At 39.2% G+C, this 19,432-nt stretch overlaps 1 protein-coding gene across 1 annotated transcript; it reads right to left on the reverse strand.

Moving 5' to 3' along the window:
- Positions 1–17,448: 17,448 nt before the first annotated feature.
- Positions 17,449–19,070, reverse strand: LOC145002763 (uncharacterized). Its single transcript, XM_078961960.1, has 3 exons — positions 18,827–19,070; positions 18,113–18,752; positions 17,449–18,029 (listed from the first exon to the last, which is right to left on the reverse strand). The coding sequence occupies exons 2-3, from the start codon at positions 18,672–18,674 to the stop codon at positions 17,449–17,451; spliced, it is 1,143 nt and encodes a 380-aa protein (XP_078818086.1). The 5' UTR covers positions 18,675–18,752; positions 18,827–19,070.
- Positions 19,071–19,432: the final 362 nt, after the last annotated feature.

Consider the following 19,432-nt stretch of genomic DNA (forward strand, 5'->3'; position numbering starts at 1 on the left):
CTTGGCGTACAGCACAAAGCAGGACCGCCTCAACCCATCTCCAGTCCAAGCAACCATGTACACATAGACATATAATCATATAACAATTCACATTCAAACAAACCGATCTAGCAGATCACATAGCATAACATACTCTAAGCAGGATACCGACCTAACAGGTCATTAGCATAGCATCTCCCTATCTCTCAGGATACCGATATCAATCAAATCTCTAACATATACCATCCTAACTCTCAAGATGCAAGCATATCACAACAACAAAATAATAACAACTACCCGGATCTCAATCCGATAAGGGCCGGCCTTGGTGCCTCAGACCCTGTTGATATAGTGAGGATAACTCACCTCGAAACTGCTGGCTGAAAGGATAAGATCCCGCTGCTCCAACCCTAACACGAACTCCTCCACTGAACACCGAAACATTCAATTCAATAAATACCCTTAATTACCAAAATACCCCTGGAAGACAACTGGTCAACCTTGGATAAAGTCAAAGTCAACTCCTGACTGACCCTACTCGCCGAGTCAACCCGATGACTCGCCGAGTCCCACAACTCTGAGTCCACTCGCACCCAACTCACCGAGTCATCCCTTGACTCACCGATTCTCGACTCAACCAGGAATTATTGGGACTCTTCGACAAGACTCGCCGAGTCTAAGGCTATCTTCAACCTACTCGCCGAGTTGTTCATCCAACTCATCGAGTTCCAGCTCATCTTCAAGCAACTCGTCGAGTCCACCCTTGTGACTCGTCGAGTACCACCGGTCTGAATCCATACAGAAGCATCTCAGGCCATGCAATTGATCCAAAACATAGATCTAGCCTCCTACAACCCATCCATCACGTAAAGTGGCAAACTTTACGTGAATCCATGAAGATCTAGGCATTATACATATTAGGGCTAAGGTTTAGGGCAAGATAGCTTCACTACATACACAATCACAGGGACTTTCAGGCATTCCAACCCTTCTCCATTCCAGATCTGAGGTAGCAACCTCAGATCTAACCTCTAGACTCCAATACATCAAAAGATATGATCTCTAACACCTCCAAAAATGATGAATCTAGACAATAGCAACTCAAGAACAAGATTTTACCTTCAAAGGATGCCCCAATCTGCAAGGAACTCGAAACCAAGCAAAGCCCCTTGCTCCACACCTTCAAACTTCCAAACTTTCTTCAACAATTCCTTCTCCAAGCTCCAATCCACTCAACAATGGTGCTTCTCCACGATTTTAGGGTTTCTGGGACTCAAGGGGGATTAAGGCGGCTGTGGAGGAAACATAATGATCTTTATATAGGGCTCAACCCCGAGAATTAGGGTTCTCTCCACTCAGCACCTACTCGCTGAGTCCATCTTTGGACTCGCCGAGTAGGCCACTTGACACGCGACCAAAGTCGCGACCTGACTCGCCGAGTCCATCCATGGACTCGCCGAGTCGCCCTTCAAGATTTACACTTTTAGCCCTTCAACACTACTCTTGCTATTCCGGGATGTTACAATTCTCCCCCACTTAAATTAGGCTTCGTCCTCGAAGCTTACGGCAACTCAACTCCAAAAATACTCCCACGACGCGCCACCTAGCTTTAACCGGACCAGGTCCCTCAAGCATACCCCACGAAACTCAACTCACTCTCTCTTCTCTTACGGTGTCCTAACCACCGTCTCAAACCGGGCACCGGCTGTACCCTCCGATAGTCGCATTCACAACCGAGAATTACCCATGATCCATTACTCGACCCATATGAGCTAGAAGTTAATCATGCACCACCCGATTCCCGATCCGAGTCCAACTCTATCCATTCCAGGCTGACAGAAGGACACACTCTTCAGAGCAACTCCCATGGGTCCTCTTCTTGCAATCGCATGCACATGCTGAACTAGCTCTAGCACCCTCAGGTTTGGAAAACCCGATACACTGATGATATCCTCAAACATCCCTCCAAGATGAACCACTAATACATACCCAAAACCCTGATCAGAATCTCACTGAGAGTCCAAGACTCTCTCCCTGCATCCCTTCCGAACCCCTCTCCCTGGCTCTACGCCTGCGGAATTCCCTCCGCGCCCTGAGCAGACATCTCAAGTCGAATGAGCTTTTATTCCACTGCCGCAAACACGCTACTCAAAAACCATCGACGGACCACTCCAATCATAACTCTGCACTGCCGCTTTCACTTCCGTGAATTCGCACTCCCTTTCGGAATTTCATTCCTCTCTCTTTCCTTACCAAGGAAACCACTCGTCCGCCCTGTCACCATGTCAGGTACCACGGTGCTCACCCCACGCTACACCATCTCTTTAAAGCGCACCCAACATCCATACATCACCACTACTCTGACTCTCATCGCAGGGACTCTCAAGCCCATGCACTACCTTCACTGCTCAAGATCGCTACCCCGGGGCCAGGCCTCCCAATGTAATCACACTGCAACATACGCAATACATGTCCTCGAACCGATCCAACAATACTTGTAGAGTCTTCAGCATGACTGGACCGCCTCCCCAAGCCTTCAGCCAATCTGGACCACTCTCAAAATCTTCAGCCAATCTGACTGGACCGTCCTCCGAGCCTTCGGCCTGACTGGTACGCCTACCGGCCTTCAGTCTATCCGGACCGCTCAACAAGCATTCATCATTCCGAGCTATCTCTTCGGTAAATCCTCCCATGCCTATCGTTCTAGCCCTCTAGGGGTTCCGAACTCTATCTCTATCTTACATGCTCGATCCCGGCCTGCTCCCAGGCCTTCCACAATCAAATGTCCTAGGTCTGTATTCCGCCCCGCATGCCTGTTACTCACTCATACGAGCCTGATCTCGGCTGAAAGAAATACCGCTGAATTCCCCAAGCAGCTAAGCAACCTCTCAAGCCTAACGACCATCCGGAGAATTTCCAATTCTCCCCCACTTAAGACACTGACAATTAATCACCGATCGCCATCACCGATCTCCCAAAGCAACCTTGCAGAAAATCAACACTTACACGCAAAATGTTTCTCACCAGCGCTAACAACTTTCATAAAAATCATGTTTTCACACTGAACAACCCGCTCGAAAGGAACCCAATCTTCAAATATCCATTCTTCAGACTGTAGCGGCTACCCGACATTCAAACCAACGCCGCATCCGCCACTAATCCTCACAGAGATAATCCACAATAGCTCGAAGTACTAATCCATAACCATATCGATCCTTCAGGGAACAAAGGATACCAAAACGAAATCTCGAACACAACTCGCCAAACCCTCAAGGAACAACGGATACCACACGAAAACCTGAAACGCAATTCCATAACCATCCAACGAGACTAGCAGATAACGATACTCCACAATAATTATAAATAATCAAAACAACAGAAAGAAACATACCCGCAGCAGCAAGCTGAAAAGCACGACCCTAAGCCCTTGGGGGCTCCGCTCCACCCTGACCTCCACCTGTGATCCTCAACATAGCCGGTGCTGGAGCCTGCACCGGCCCTGCAGCAAGCCGTGGACAGTTGACCCTCAAATGTCCAACCTGATGACAATGATAGCATATCCTCAAATCCCGAACCGGCACTGACTGCCGACAATCCCTCGCATAGTGTCCCTCCTTTCCGCACTTGCGCATTGCTCCACCGGACCGACAAACTCCGGCATGACCCCTTCCACACTTTCCACAGACGTGGCTACCCTGATCTCCCATCCTGGAATCAACGGTCTTAGACCGTTTCATCGCCGGCTGCGACTGAACTGGAGCTTGCCTCAGCTCACGCATCTGCAACTCAATCTCTAACTCACGCCGCCTGGTGGCCTCCTGCAACTCCAGCAAGGTCTCGCACCTCTGCGCAGACACAAACTGCCTGATGTCTCTCTTTAGCATACTCAGATATCAGGACATCTGAGCCTGCTCTGAAGCGAACTCAGGGCAAAACATCGCCCTCTCAGTAAACATCCTGGTGATTTCCGTCACCGACTCCGGATCCTATTTCAGCTCCAAGAACTCCTGAGCCAACCTCTCCCTCTCGACCTGCGGAACATAACGAGTGCTGAACATCTCTCTGAACTGATCCCATGAAATCGCAGCCCTCTGCGCATCTGAGTACGACCCTGTGGTCAATCTCCACCAATCCTTTGCCCCGAGCCTTAACAGGTTCAGAGCGCACCTCACCCTCTGATCAGTAGGGCATGAACACGTGAAGAAACATCCCTCCACATCTGATAACCATCTCATAGCAACGATCGGATCCTGAACTCCATCAAAAGTGGGAGGCTTCGTATTATCGAAGTCCCGATACTGAAAACCTCTACTAGCTCCTCCCCCTGCCGCTGCTACAGCTGCTGTAGCCGCCGCGGCAGCCGTCTCTGTGAGAGTCGCATAACGCTCATCAAAATACTCCACCATGGCGGTCTTGATCGACCCAAATAACTCCGACAGCTCAGCCCGAAACAATGCAGCAACCTCATCATGCAGGATATCACGAATCCTCGCATCCAACTCGTGCGTACTCATCTGACTGACAACCTCGGGCTATACAGACCCACCCGGAACTCCCTCTCCTGCTCCTGATCCTGACCCGGATCCACTCCCAGCGTGCCCTGAAATCTCCATACTGAAAATAAAACACCAAAATCTCAGACATTTCCCACTATCCCGGGAACCAGCTCTCATCCCAACCCTAGAGGTCATGGTTTCCCTGATACGCGTATGGGTCCGTGCTTGCAGTAGTACGGGCCCATACTACCTTCCACACCTACCCATATTTGTATGAAGTACTTCCACAACACCCTAGTGACATACATAACAACGCTCTATCCTCACAACTAGAGGAACACTAGAAATCTCTCACAAGAAAATCCTAGGCTAGTAGGCATCATAAATCAGGCAACACATCGAGAAATCCTGAAGATCACTAGCCTAACTCTAGCATGCTGTTCTATCAAAGCTCAATAAAACAAAATCATGTATGGTATTTTGGGGTTACTTACTGGCTCCGGCTGATCGTACCTCCGCGTCCTCCTTTACTTATTTTGAAAACCATTTTAAATTCTCTTTTGAAAACCCTCCTCGATTTGAGACCGGAGTCACACAAGTGTTCGTCCAATTCACTCAAACCAAGGCTCTGATACCAACTTGTAACGACCGAAAAATACAACCAATTTAAAATTTTCAAAAACAACCCGATTTCATTAAATTGTTTACAAAAGGTTTTCAATACAAATCATTTAGAGTATTCCCAGAATCACATGGCTACAAAATCCTGAGGAGCGGTACGATCACGCCTTCACCTTGCTACAGTTTCCTGAAGAACCTGAAAAACATTAAACCACAACTGTAAGCCCGAAAGCTTAGTGAGATACCCCCAAAACACCAACCACATATACGCCCTTCCAGGCTACGACCTTCCGGTCCAAAACATATTGCCTTCCGGCCCATAACATATAAAACATACATAATATAACAGAACATAGAACAGCCATGCATATCGGGTCTACTATGTGACTGGTCCGCCGTATCGGGCCTTCAATCCACCGGATTCATCCTCCAAGTCTAGTCATGTCCTTCGAGTCTACAGTGTGGTTGGTCCGCCCGCACTGGGCCTTCAACTCACCAAGTCCACTCTCTGAGTCTACAGTATGATTGGTCCGCCCGCATCGGGCCTCCAGTCGGCCTGGTCCACTCTCCGAGCCTCGGCACGTCTGGTCCACCCGCGTGGGGCCTACAGCATATCCGGACCGCTTGCTGGGCCTTCGGAACAACTGGTCCGCCCTGAGTATCTTGGCGTACAGCACAAAGCAGGACCGCCTCAACCCATCTCCAGTCCAAGCAACCATGTACACATAGACATATAATCATATAACAGTTCACATTCAAACAAACCGATCTAGCAGATCACATAGCATAACATACTCTAAGCAGGATACCGACCTAACAGGTCATTAGCATAGCATCTCCCTATCTCTCAGGATACCGATATCAATCAGATCTCTAACATATACCATCCTAACTCTCAAGATGCAAGCATATCACAACAACAAAATAATAACAACTACCCGGATCTCAATCCGATAAGGGCCGGCCTTGGTGCCTTAGACCCTGTTGATATAGTGAGGATAACTCACCTCGAAACTGCCGGCTGAAAGGATAAGATCCCGCTGCTCCAACCCTAACACGAACTCCTCCACTGAACACCGAAACATTCAATTCAATAAATACCCTTAATTACCAAAATACCCCTGGAAGACAACTGGTCAACCTTGGACAAAGTCAAAGTCAACTCCTGACTGACCCTACTCGCCGAGTCAACCCGATGACTCGCCGAGTCCCACAACTCTGAGTCCACTCGCACCCAACTCACCGAGTCATCCCTTGACTCACAGATTCTCGACTCAACCAGGAATTATTGGGACTCTTCGACAAGACTCGCCGAGTCCAAGAACAGACTCGCCGAGTCTAAGGCTATCTTCAACCTACTCGCCGAGTTGTTCATCCAACTCGTCGAGTTCCAGCTCATCTTCAAGCAACTCGTCGAGTCCACCCTTGTGACTCGTCGAGTACCACCGGTCTGAATCCATACAGAAGCATCTCAGGCCATGCAATTGATCCAAAACATAGATCTAGCCTCCTACAACCCATCCATCACGTAAAGTGGCAAACTTTACGTGAATCCATGAAGATCTAGGCATTATACACATTAGGGCTAAGGTTTAGGGCAAGATAGCTTCACTACATACACAATCACAGGGACTTTCAGGCATTCCAACCCTTCTCCATTCCAGATCTGAGGTAGCAACCTCAGATCTAACCTCTAGACTCCAATACATCAAAAGATATGATCTCTAACACCTCCAAAAATGATGAATCTAGACAATAGCAGCTCAAGAACAAGATTTTACCTTCAAAGGATGCCCCAATCTGCAAGGAACTCGAAACCAAGCAAAGCCCCTTGCTCCACACCTTCAAACTTCCAAACTTTCTTCAACAATTCCTTCTCCAAGCTCCAATCCACTCAACAATGGTGCTTCTCCACGATTTTAGGGTTTCTGGGACTCAAGGGGGATTAAGGAGGCTGTGGAGGAAACATAATGATCTTTATATAGGGCTCAACCCCGAGAATTAGGGTTTTCTCCACTCAGCACCTACTCGCCGAGTCCATCTTTGGACTCGCCGACTAGGCCACTTGACACGCGACCAAAGTCGCGACCTGACTCGCCGAGTCCATCCATGGACTCGCCGAGTTACCCTTCAAGATTTACACTTTTAGCCTTTCAACACTACTCTTGCTATTCCGGGATGTTACACTAGTCCTCGCGTACGCTGGGCGTACGCTGTTACGCCGGGCGTAACTTGGATTGGGCCGGTGACTCCCCTTTCGGATAATACCGAATTTTTGTTTTAAATTTATATCTTTATTATTTAGTAAACTTCAAAAGTTCATATCTTCTTCATACGAACTCCATTTTTGACGTTCTTTATATCCACGCGTAGGTGAGACTACGCTCTATAACTTTCATTTAGACTCCATCGGCAAATTTTGAAATTATTTTTATTATTTATTTTTATAAGTTCGGGGTAAGAAAAGTTCGTTAGAAATCCATAACTTATTTATCCGATGTCTGTTTTTGCCAGACTTTTTACCATTGAAATACCACTATTGAGACCTTCGATTCTCATTTAGGTCATTCCGACCAAAAGTCGTTTGATTTCTATTTCGAGTTTTTGGCTATCTACCGCTATACTGAACTTGGAAAAATCATAACTTCCTCATACGAAGTCATATTTGGAGGTCTTTTTATGTACGCTTACGGTTTAATGATATCTAACATAGTAGTTAACCAAAATAGAGACTTTTGTATATTTTATTTTCAAAGTTAATTTCATTATTTTCAAAAGTGGTTACAATAATTGACTTTTTAAGTCATTACATAGAACTGAAATATCGGGTTGCCACAAGATAGTCCATGAGACTGCTGAGAAGTTGAAGGTGATTAGGGAAAGGATGTCAGCAGCTCAGGATCGTCAGAAGAGCTATGCTGACAAGAAAAAAAGACCGATGACCTTCGAAGTTGGGGATTCGGTTTTGCATAAAGTCTCACCGTGGAAGGGACTTATACGATTCGGGAAACAAGGAAAGTTGAGTCCAAGGTTTATTGGACCATTCAAAGTTCTTCAGAAAATTGGGAACCAAGCTTACAAGTTGGAATTACCCGAAGAAATCGATGGTATTCATAACACCTTCCATGTGTGTTATCTGAGGAAATTCACGGGAGAAGTTCCCGATATAATTCCAATCTCAGAGTTAAGAATGGATGAGAATAAGAGGCTGATCGAAGAGCCTGAGGCAATTGTTGACCGTAAGACTAAGAAGTTACGACGCAAGATGGTTGACTTAGTGCTAGTCCGATGGAAACATTCGAATGGGCCAAATCTCACTTTAGAAATAGAAAGTGACATGATGAGTCGCTACCTACATTTGTTTGCTGATACATGATTCCAGGACGGAATCATCCTAAGAGGGGGAGAATTGTAACGCCCGGGTTTCAAGGCTAAGTATTTTTAGACAATGTAATAGTCTAGGTCAACTCTTTTAACTCTTTTTGAAGTAATAAAGATGAAATATTTGAGTATTATGTGTATTTATGCGCTTATTATTTAATTATAAATGTATAATTAATAAAGAATAAAAATAAGCGTCAAAATTAAAGTATGAGATAAACCCGATATCTTTATATAAAGTTGTAGTAGTCGAAACAATGATTCTGGGGATATAAAGAATGCCTAAATTCGAGTTATAACGAAGAAGTTATGACCCGTTGAAGTTTCGCGACGGAACCAACACGATACCGGGAAACGTAAATAGTGAATTTACGATAGAGAGAGACTTAGCCTTAGCGATCTAAATGAAAGTCGTAGAGTACGTTAAACCAAGAGATTCCATAAAAAGAACGCCCAAATCTGACTTCGTATGAGGAAATTATGATTTTTCGAAGTTTCAGCTTAGTAGTGTACAACCCGAAATCCGAATAATAGAACGAGCAGTTTTTAGCCGACACGACCTAAACGAGAATCGAAGATCTCATTAAGAGTAGCATAACGAGAAAAAGATGGGCGAAAACAGACGTCGGATGAAGAAGTTATGAATTTATTAACTTACCAATCCTGTTCCGGCCTGTTAATAATATAACTTTTAAAATAAAGTCAAAATTAGCTGACAGAGTCTAAACGAAAGTTTTAGAGTACGTCCCTACCTTCACGTGGATATAAAGAACATAAAAAACGGAGCTCCTATGCGAGAGTTATAATTTTTAGAAGTCGGAGTAGAAAATCACGAATCTGGTGCGAAGTTGATGACGTGGTAGCATCTGGACCGTCGCTTGCTGATCACGCCTTGCTCCAGATTCGCGCCACGTTGCCCTCGCATCTACGCCCCGCGTCTGAAGGAGTTACGCCCCGCGTAACTTCGTGTCTTATCCATCCGATTGTGCGAGACAGCTGGCTTCGGCTGACGTTCTTATCCGAGGACGACGCCCCGCATAGTGCTGTACGCCCAGCGTACCGCCGAAGGCTCGTGCCTATAAATAGGTTGCGAAGGTCTCCGGATTTTTCACACATTCTTCACTTCTCTCTCTACAATCTTTCTCTCTCTAAGGTTCCAAACCCTCCCCTAAGCCTAGGTGATCCCCTAGCACCCTAAGGAATCCCCGAGGCTCCCGAAGTCCCGAGAAAAAGAGTCTTTCGGTTTCGAAACGCTGTTCCAAATAAAGCCCGATTTTCTTTAAAATCCGCTGTAAGTGAGCTACGCTTACACAATTTTTAATATAGCTTTCAAATAATTATAGTAATGTTATTAGGTCCTTAAAATAATTATTTGGGCTATTATTATGAGTTATATTGAGTGTTATTTAACGCTTATATAATAATAATAGTCAGACTATTAATTTGTCATGGTTATCGTTAGACTAAACCCTAGTGGTATTGGTACTAGGTTTTATCGAAGGAAAATTGTTTTGAGAGTATCGAAGCGCTGTCCGAGTGCTGAGTCACCACCTTTCAGGTGAGTGCATAGTTACTTTCATCTTACACATAGATATGAAGTATTTTATATATTACGTGATATGTGTGCATGTTGTCTGTATACTTGCTATCTATGCTGGATGAATGTTTTTATACAAGTTTTAAATGATTTAAACTGTATATGTATTTTATATCTATAAAAATGTTGGGGTAAAACATGGGTAGATGTAATAAGATGATGTGTGATAAAATGATGAGAGGCCTCGATGTTGTTGTCGTTGATCCAGTCATTTAGTGGAGTATAGATGACGACCACAGACTCTTCTAGATAGTCCAGTGGAACACTAGCAGACTCGCAACTTGTAGGTGTTTGTGAACGATGTATTCACCGGTGTACTCCATCCCCCACATGGTTGCCTTTAGGACATTTATTGCTAAGGAATCCCCTTAGCAGAAGTGTCCATCCCGATGATGATCCTTAGGCTAGGTCCCTTATGATAAGTGTTTAGGGACGTAAAGTGAGGATAACGTGAACGGGTAATCGGGTTATTGTTGGTTGATGAAATTAATAAACTTATTTATTGTGGGTTGAAAACCCTATGTGCTCACCAGGCTCCCAAGCCTGACCCACTCAGTTTCTTGTATTACAAGTAGTGGCGCATGAGCATAGATGTGATGTTTTGGATGAGGGATTATAGATATAGGCATGTAGATATGAAATAATGTAGTAAGGTTTATATTGTACTGTTTATGCTTTTGATATGTATCGAACATGACATCCCGAGTCTTTTAATGAAATACATTTCTTTGGAAATGCTTTTGATAAATCTTTATCATATTTTGTTTTGGGACAAATTCCGCAACAATTTTATTTAAAATGTTACTCTGATTTTTAAACAAAGCATAAACAAAATCGGTCTTTTCTGGCCATGATTTTGGGGATGTCACATATTTGTATGAAGTTGGTATTTTGGGGAAACTCACTAAGCTTCGGGATTATAGTTGTTGATTTTGTTTCAGGTACTTCTGATGATCGCGGGAAGACGAATACGTGATCGTGCACCTCCTCATATTTTCATGATTGATTCTGGGGATACTCTGATGCTTAAACTATTTTGAAAACAAATTATAATAACTTAATGGTTTTAAATGTTTTAAAAACTTTTAAATTTGCTTAAATTTTATGGGTGTTACACTATATATACTATATATAGTGTAACATTATATACAGTGTTGAATTTTAGTGTAACACTAAATATAATGTTGAATAAAGAGCAATATACCTAAAATATTATTTCAGTGTTAAATATAATGTAATGAGACTTTAATCTATACACTATCTTTTACACTATAATTATAAATATAGTGTAAAAAAGGTTGGAGATGATCTTAGCTTTATATCTCAATCATAACTCAAAAGTAAACATTAACTATGTTGCATTTTTTAAAAATATTTAATTTATTAACTCTTATACGTCAGTTTGTTGGATTATTCATTAATTATAATATACATAACTCCTTGTTATAATAAAATATAATAAAGCTTAAAACTTTACATTATTTTTTAAAACTTAATCATATTAGTAGAAGATGTGAAGTGGAATGAATTTAAGTTATGATGATTATTAACATAGTTTTCCTAATATATTGATATAGATGTTCAATTAATAAAATGTAAAATTATTATTTTTATAATTTATATAATATATTTTTATAAATAAATTAGAAAACAAAATAAAATTAAGTAACCACACAAAAGAGCAATTATATCATTTCATATCAATTTTAATTTTATTTTTTACAAATCACTCATAATCTAAAATAAATTCCAATTCTATTTCATATAAACATGATATGAAAATAAAATCGGATTCAAATTCATGACATTCTTTTTCAAATTCTAATAAGACCTTATTATTATTATTATTATTATTATTATTATTATTATTATTATTATTATTATTATTATTAGAGAAATTTACAAAAATAGCCAATTACACTAATGATATTACAAAAATAGCCAAAAAAATCGAAATTACAAAAATAGTCACTAATTTCGCAGATGAGAAGGTCCCATCTGCGAAATGGGCTTCTCATCTGCAAAAGTACAAGTGCCTAAAGCACAACTGTGCTTTAAGTACTTGTACTTTCGCAGATGAGAAGGCCCATCTGCGAAATGGGTTCTTATCTGCGAAATACCATCGATTTTCACTATAAAAACATTTTTTTTTCTTCATTTTTCACCCTTCTCTACACAAAAACTCTCTCTAACTTTGGGCTTATCTCAGAATTTTGGCTAGTTTGTGAAGAAAATGGAGGATTATGTCAACAATCCCGCAAATATGGTTAGATTTTAACTCTTTTAATGTCAACAATCTCTTTATTTTATCATTTGTTGTATTATTTAGTGTTAAAAAAGGGTAATTTTGTTGTGTTTGATAGTTTTAATATTTTTTTAGTATACTTGAAGTTTAAATGCAAGTAGAGACAAGTAGAGACTGCGTAGATAATGTTTACAATTTGTTATTTTTGTTGTTTTTTTAGTTGTTGTATAACCTGAAATCTTGTATATTCTAATCGTATAGTTGTTTATATAAAGTGCAAAATAGTCGTTTGTATATATATTTGTCGTATAGGTATAACATTTGTATAAGTTGAAAATTTGGGTATATATATTGTTAGAAATTGTTTGTATTTGTCGTATAAGTAAAACATTTGTATAAGTTGAAAATTTGTTGTATATATATTGTTAGAAATTGTTTGTGTTTGTCGTATAAGTAAAACATTTGTATAAGTTGAAAATTTGTTGTATATATATTGTTAGAAATTGTTTGTATTTGTCGTCTAAGTTGAAAATTTGTATAAAGTTGTCGTATAACTTGCAAAACTGTTAGTTTGTTTGTCGTTTTATTTTTAAATTTTTTTTTGTTTATATGGTTATAAAATGTTAGTTTTAATTAGAAAGATAAAAATTGTTTATATATTTGTCGTTTAACTTGAAAATTTGTTTAAGTTGAATATTTGTCGTTGATATATTTGTCGTTTAAGTTGAAAATATGTTTAATAAAATGTTTATATAATTATGTATGATATTGTTTTCTATCGTTAATATATTAGTTGTATAACTTGGAAAATTGTTAAAATATGTGTATGTTATTGTTTTTTATCGGAAATATATATTAGTAATTAAGAAATTGTATTTGCAGTTCGTAATCATATATTTAAAAAAAAAAAAAAATAGTTATCTAATTTGTTTTTGTGTTTTTTCTGCAGCATGATTTTAGTTTAATGAATACGAAAGCCTTTGCGAACTTAAAAGACTGTGGCGGTAACATATGGGAAGTATTTGAAGTTTTAGATGATGCCCGACGTGCTATTTTCAGAGATACCGTCTTTGGTTATTTTATTGATGTCCCTCGTTTACAAGGGGACGCAATATTGTTTCATAAAATGTTCCTTCATCAGATCCGGCCGGACCCTGTTTTATATCCAGATGGAATAAAACGTTTATATTTTCGAGTAGGCAATACGAAAATGGTGTATGGGCCGGAAGAGTTTTGTTTGATTACCGGCTTCAATTTTGGGGAGTATCCGAAAAACATTGGGAGAAAATGGTCAGAAAAATTAATAAGCAGTAAAAAAAGATGTTTACTGCGTGAACGGCTATTTCCGGACCATACTAATAGTTCGGTGAAAATCGGCGACCTGCAAAGTTTAATTTTAAATCGAACATTCCTAGCACTTAACGATGTTGATGCAGTTAGAGTATGTTTGATATACATTTTGTTTGAAGGTTTTTTGGGTAAAGAAGTTAACGATCGGGTGCCACAAGATTGGTTTTATTTGGCTGAGAATTTGGATCTCTGGAATAGGTATATTTTGTTTACGTTAAAAATTCTATTTTATTAAAGTTATAATTTATATAATAATCAATTTTGTTTTTTTGTTTTGTTAGCTTTGCTTCGGGTAGCTATCTCTGGGATTTTACCTATGTTGACCTTGAGGATACATGGAATAAGATACATAATAATTTATCAGTTTCTGAGGGTGGTAAAACTTTAAAGTACTCCGTCTCAGGATTTACGGCTCCAATAAGGGTATAAAAATTTTCTTATATTTAAATTGTTTTATTGTTATGTTTTTTATTTTAATTTTAACTTTTATTACTGTAATTGTAAAAAATTGTAGATATGGATATATGAGATGATTCCGGCTGTTCGTGCATGTGGATTTGCATCGAGAAAAAATAAAGACTTGCCTCCGATGAAACGATGGAGCGGAACAAAAAAATTGAAATGGGTTGATGTGAACAAGATTTGGTCAAAGATGCAGGTTTAAAATTAATTCGTTTATTATTAATAAAGTTGATTATTATACTTTTATATGCATTTTTAATATGTTTAATTTTTTAGGCGGGGCTACCACCAAGACAAAACATGCTACCGGGTGATGATGAGATGACATCTTTTTATTATATGTCATTTCAAGAGTATGTATATGGTGAAGGGTAAGCAGTTCCATCCCCAGTACGGGACCATTTTAGGAGACAAGATGAATCTTCGTCTAGTATGTCGTCCAGTGGTCGCTCTCATGGTAGAGGTCGGGGCAGTGGGAAACACAAGCTAGACGAGGTGTTGAAACGGCTATATGCACTGGAGCAGCATGTGTTTATGAACCGACAACCTACAGAGGTTTTTGTTGAAGAAGTGAATAATGACCAATTTTGGAGCGACATTTTTTATGATGGTAGGACAGAGTCACAAAGAAATTATGATGAACAGGTTAGTTACAAGCTACACTATTTATTAAATTTTATTAACATATATGAATACCTGTGTTCATATTTTATATTTGAAAATATAGGTTGTACAAGATGAAGTGATGAATAAAAACAATACAACTGAAAATGTTTTTGGTGATACTCAAGACGAGAAGGTTGTTATAGATGTTACCTTTACAATTATAATAATTACTTTTTATTAAAGTGTCTTTTTTTATTGAGTAAAAAGTTATATTTTTAATGTAGGTGTTGGAGGAGAGGAATGAGTATGCGGGGAACAAATTTGATGATGATGTGTTTGATGTAAATGATTATAGTGGAGTTAAAGAGGTTATTATAGTTACATTAATATATATATTTTGTTTATTTAGATATTATTGCTTATTAAATTATGTGTATTTCGTTATTAAGTATAAAGTATTATTTTTAATATAGGAGTGGGAGGAGAGGAATGGCAATGCGGGGAACAAATTTGATGATGATGTGTCGGACGAAGACGAACTAATAATAACGGGAAATGTAGATTATTTTCATGATGATGATGATGACAAAGAAGTTACACCCGATAAACCGAGGAGTCGAAAACCATCACAATATTTGTGTCCTCCTTACACCGAGGTATTCGTTTTATTTATAAACCGATGATTTTATGTTTTTGTGAATTATATGAAAGATATAGATTTAAACATTTCAATATTGTTTTTAGTTGCACACGACACCGAAGCAAAAAAGAAGGTTGATATGAAATCAACAAGCCCCGTTCCTCCTCCAGTTTTTGGTGTTGCTCATGACTTCTCCATGTTGCGCTTGCAACCTTACGTAGCAGGCGGTGAGGATGTCATCCAAAATTATGTATTGCATTCATATGATGTCCAGCATTGTTTGTTTAATTTCGTGTTAGATAGAGATTTTTGGAGCTCATTGTTTGGGCATACACACGACGGATGGTTGGAGTCAGCGGTAAATTAATTGTTAATTAATTCTTTTAAAAGTTAATTGTTTTTTAGTCAATAACAAAAGTATCATGTGTGCAACATATAACCATTTGGTACCGACTTTTGATGGAGAGACGGTTTGAGAGCGACCGACATACAATAATGCCTCCAAATTTTTTTGTTTCTCATGCTTTGGAAGAAGGACAGGACTGGAGGGCGTTTATGGCTGGTATTGCTACGTACCCCAACTTCATGGTTGCTTGGTGGGATGTTGATACGGTAAACTTAATAGTTTATATTGAAAATAATATCGTTTTTTTGTTATGTTTTTGTATTGTGATGTTTTTGTATTGTGATGTAAATAAACATAATTTTATTTTCTGATCCTTATACAGGTCTTATTGCCGATTCATTCATCGCCTAATCATTGGCTATTTGGGGAACTACGATTAGCGTCAATGGAAGTGCATATTTATGACAGTCTTGGTAGAGGTGCTTATGAAAAATTCCAATCTGAAGGAATCTTTTCCAAATTTGAACGTCGGGTGGCAAATTATTTGGACAAGATTAAGTATTGGGCCTGGAGGAACATCCCAAGGATTCCATTGAATATGCAATTCATTTATGAAGAAAACGTTCCCCAACAAAGTAGTCATTTGGGAGATTGCGGTGTATTTCTTTGTATGTTTATGGAGCAATTGGTTTCAGGTCAACCAATACGTGTTCTTATTGACCCAAAGAACGCAGCTTTAGAGTTCCGTCTCCGGATGGCAAAAATTATTTGGGGGTCTTGTCTTGGTCCTATGTAGTTGGATTATATAAATGTATATACAAATTAATGTTGGATTTCATTATTAGTTTATTTTTACAGTTTACTCAACGGACGGCAAAAAATATAACGTTACGACAATTACAACAAATTAATGACCTACTAATTACTTAACATTACATACAACATAAGAACGACTACAACATTTGTTTTAACTTTACAAATACAACAATTTATTGACCTAACAACTTCAAAACCATAAAAACAATATTGAAAAGCTTACAACTTGTAAACAAGAACTGCCAAGAACAACACCCAACTACAAACCAACGCTATCTTTAACTTCTTATTTTCTGATTGAAAGAGCTTATTAGAGTTAGCTACTTTAGCTATTACCATAGAAGATTGGTCCTTCTCTTCATCAACCCAACTGATAAACCCGCATTTTGGTCCCTGTTAAATTTAATATTCACAGTAAGAAAATAATTTTTTGTGATGTAAACACGAGGGTTTAAATTTGAATGACGTTAACAACATGATACCAAATATGGGCAAGCGTAAAACAATCTTCCTGGGTTTTTAGATGTTCCCGAAATCCTAACGATACGTTCTCCTCCGCAATTGCAGTATGCCATTAGCCTTGTTTTTCTTATAAATAGGAGTTGCTTTGACTGATACAGTTTTCATACTGAGTGACACCCTTTTATAGAAGAAATCATGTTACAGACAAATCTTTTTGACTATGAATTGAACTGGTTTGACTATGAATTCAAAAAGTTGAACTACGAAATCCAGACAAGTACATTCTGTAGTATTGTCTTGTCGGTCAGTGAAATTTGACTATGAAATGAACTGGTTTGACTATGAATTCAAAAAGTTGAACTATGAAATCCAGACAAGTACATTCTGTAGTATTGTCTTGTCGGTCAGTGAAATTTGACTATGAAATGAACTGGTTTGACTATGAATTCAAAAAGTTGAACTCGCTGAACCACCAATATTAAATGTCATTTCTGCAGTAGAAATTATGTGACGTGCTCCGCTACCAAACGCCCTTCCAGTACAATTATTTCTCGTGTGTCCAATTTGACCACCTGTAGAACACTCTTTTATAATTGGACCCTCGCCTTGGGATGGAATGCGGTCTGTGTTTCTTGGCCTGCCTAGCTGACGTTTATCCATTATTGGTGGCTTAACAATCATCAAATCATCGGGGATCTCCCATTCGGATGGCTTTGGCAGAGGGTTTATTGATTCCTCATATGTTTTCCTCAGTGTTTCGGTAAAGTAAGCATTTAATGCATACCTCGAGCAGTCTTCGTAATTGTTCACTGTTAAACATCTTATGACATGACCACAAGGTATCCCATCAAGTTGCCAATGCCTACATGTACATGTCATATGTTTGAAATCAACAATCACATTTTGTGCCCCCTTTTTTACCTCGCATTTCGTATTTGAGATCATGCGAACATCCCATTTGCTAAAACTTTTCTTGTTCTCTTTTACAATTTCATCCGCCCAAGGGGTAAGAATTGTTGTTGCTTCCGCTAAAAAAAGAGCCAAAATGAAGAAGTTAAGATCAATAACATCAAAATTAATAAAACATTAATATTAAAAATTTACTTAATACCTGCAAAGTTACGTCTTTGAAACCACCATTGTTGCATTGTAGCACGAAAAAAATCGATCAACATAAGTATTGGCACCTTACGTGCGTGTCTAGATAATGCATTTATAGACTCCGCACTGTTGGACGACATAAGATTGTATCGGTTCCCTTTAAAATGTGCTCTGGACCAAGTTTCTGGATTTATACTTTTCAAATACTCCCATACTGGTTCTTTTGTCTTTTTCATAACATCCATGGCGGCATCAAAAGCATCAACTGTGTACGCCCTACACGCCTCCCAAAAAATTCCTTTAACCGTCTTACTCTTGCCGAATCTAGAGATTATGTTGAAATACAAATGGACACCACATATTCCATGATGAGCGTGAGGAAAAATGTTGGCAACGGATGTTGCTATAGATGGAGACCTATCAGATATAATTGTAAGCTCCTGCATATTTCCTATGCAATCACGTAGTTTTTGAAAAAACCATGTCCAAGAATCGGTACACTCATTTTTGCATATACCATATGCAACCGGTAATATTTGGTTTTGTCCATCCTTAGTAACTGCAAGTAACATGGTACCTTTGAACTCGCCCTTTAGGTGAGCTCCGTCTACTACTAGGGTCGGTTTACAAAAATTGACAAAAGCGCGTACCTACAATACATTGTATATCTATTCAAATACACCAAAATAAAAATTAAAAATTAATATAATATGATAATACTAACCGAGCAACCGAGTGCGACGTACAAAAACTCAAAGCGATCACAACATCTATTTTAATATGTGTGACAGTACCCGGATTATGTTTGGCCAAGTTGTGACAATACGCCGGAAGTTTGGTAAAAGAATCCTCTTTCGAACCCCTTAACGACAACAATGCATATTGCTTCGCACGCCATGCCTGATGGTATGAGATATTGATATTCAATTGAGCATTCATATCATTAACAATTTCTTTTCCCCGATAAACTCTACTATAGTCTTCAACCAAAACATCAACAACATATTCACCCAAAACATATTTGTTTGCTTGTCGATGATTAGGTTGCAATAATGTTGAAGAACATGTGTGTACATCAACAAATTTATTCACTTGGAAAAGACCATCAGAATTTTTAATTGCTTTTGCTCTTAGTAACCAAGAACAATTTTTCGAAACACACACAACTTCATACCTTGATTTGGTGGATCTACTTGTCCTCGTCTGGAAACCTTCTCGAAGACATTTTTTACCAATACACCGCTTTAAAAGTTCTTTGTTCTTAAATATACTCTCACATTGAATCTTTTGAAGATTCATGTCTACCATCTGTGTTGGGATATCTTCATTA

The sequence above is a fragment of the Lactuca saligna genome, chromosome 6 (genome assembly GCF_052625555.1).
Source record: "Lactuca saligna cultivar CGN05327 chromosome 6, ASM5262555v1, whole genome shotgun sequence".
NCBI lineage: Eukaryota > Viridiplantae > Streptophyta > Magnoliopsida > Asterales > Asteraceae > Lactuca > Lactuca saligna.

Bases quoted from the DNA above. Each gene is read 5' to 3' on its own strand.
- LOC145002763 (XM_078961960.1), bottom strand. From the start codon at position 18,674: ATGTTACTTGCAGTTACTAAGGATGGACAAAACCAAATATTACCGGTT. The intron at 18,030-18,112 runs GTATTAAGTAAA...CTCTTTTTTTAG, and splicing joins TCAAAGACGTAACTTTGCAG to CGGAAGCAACAACAATTCTT.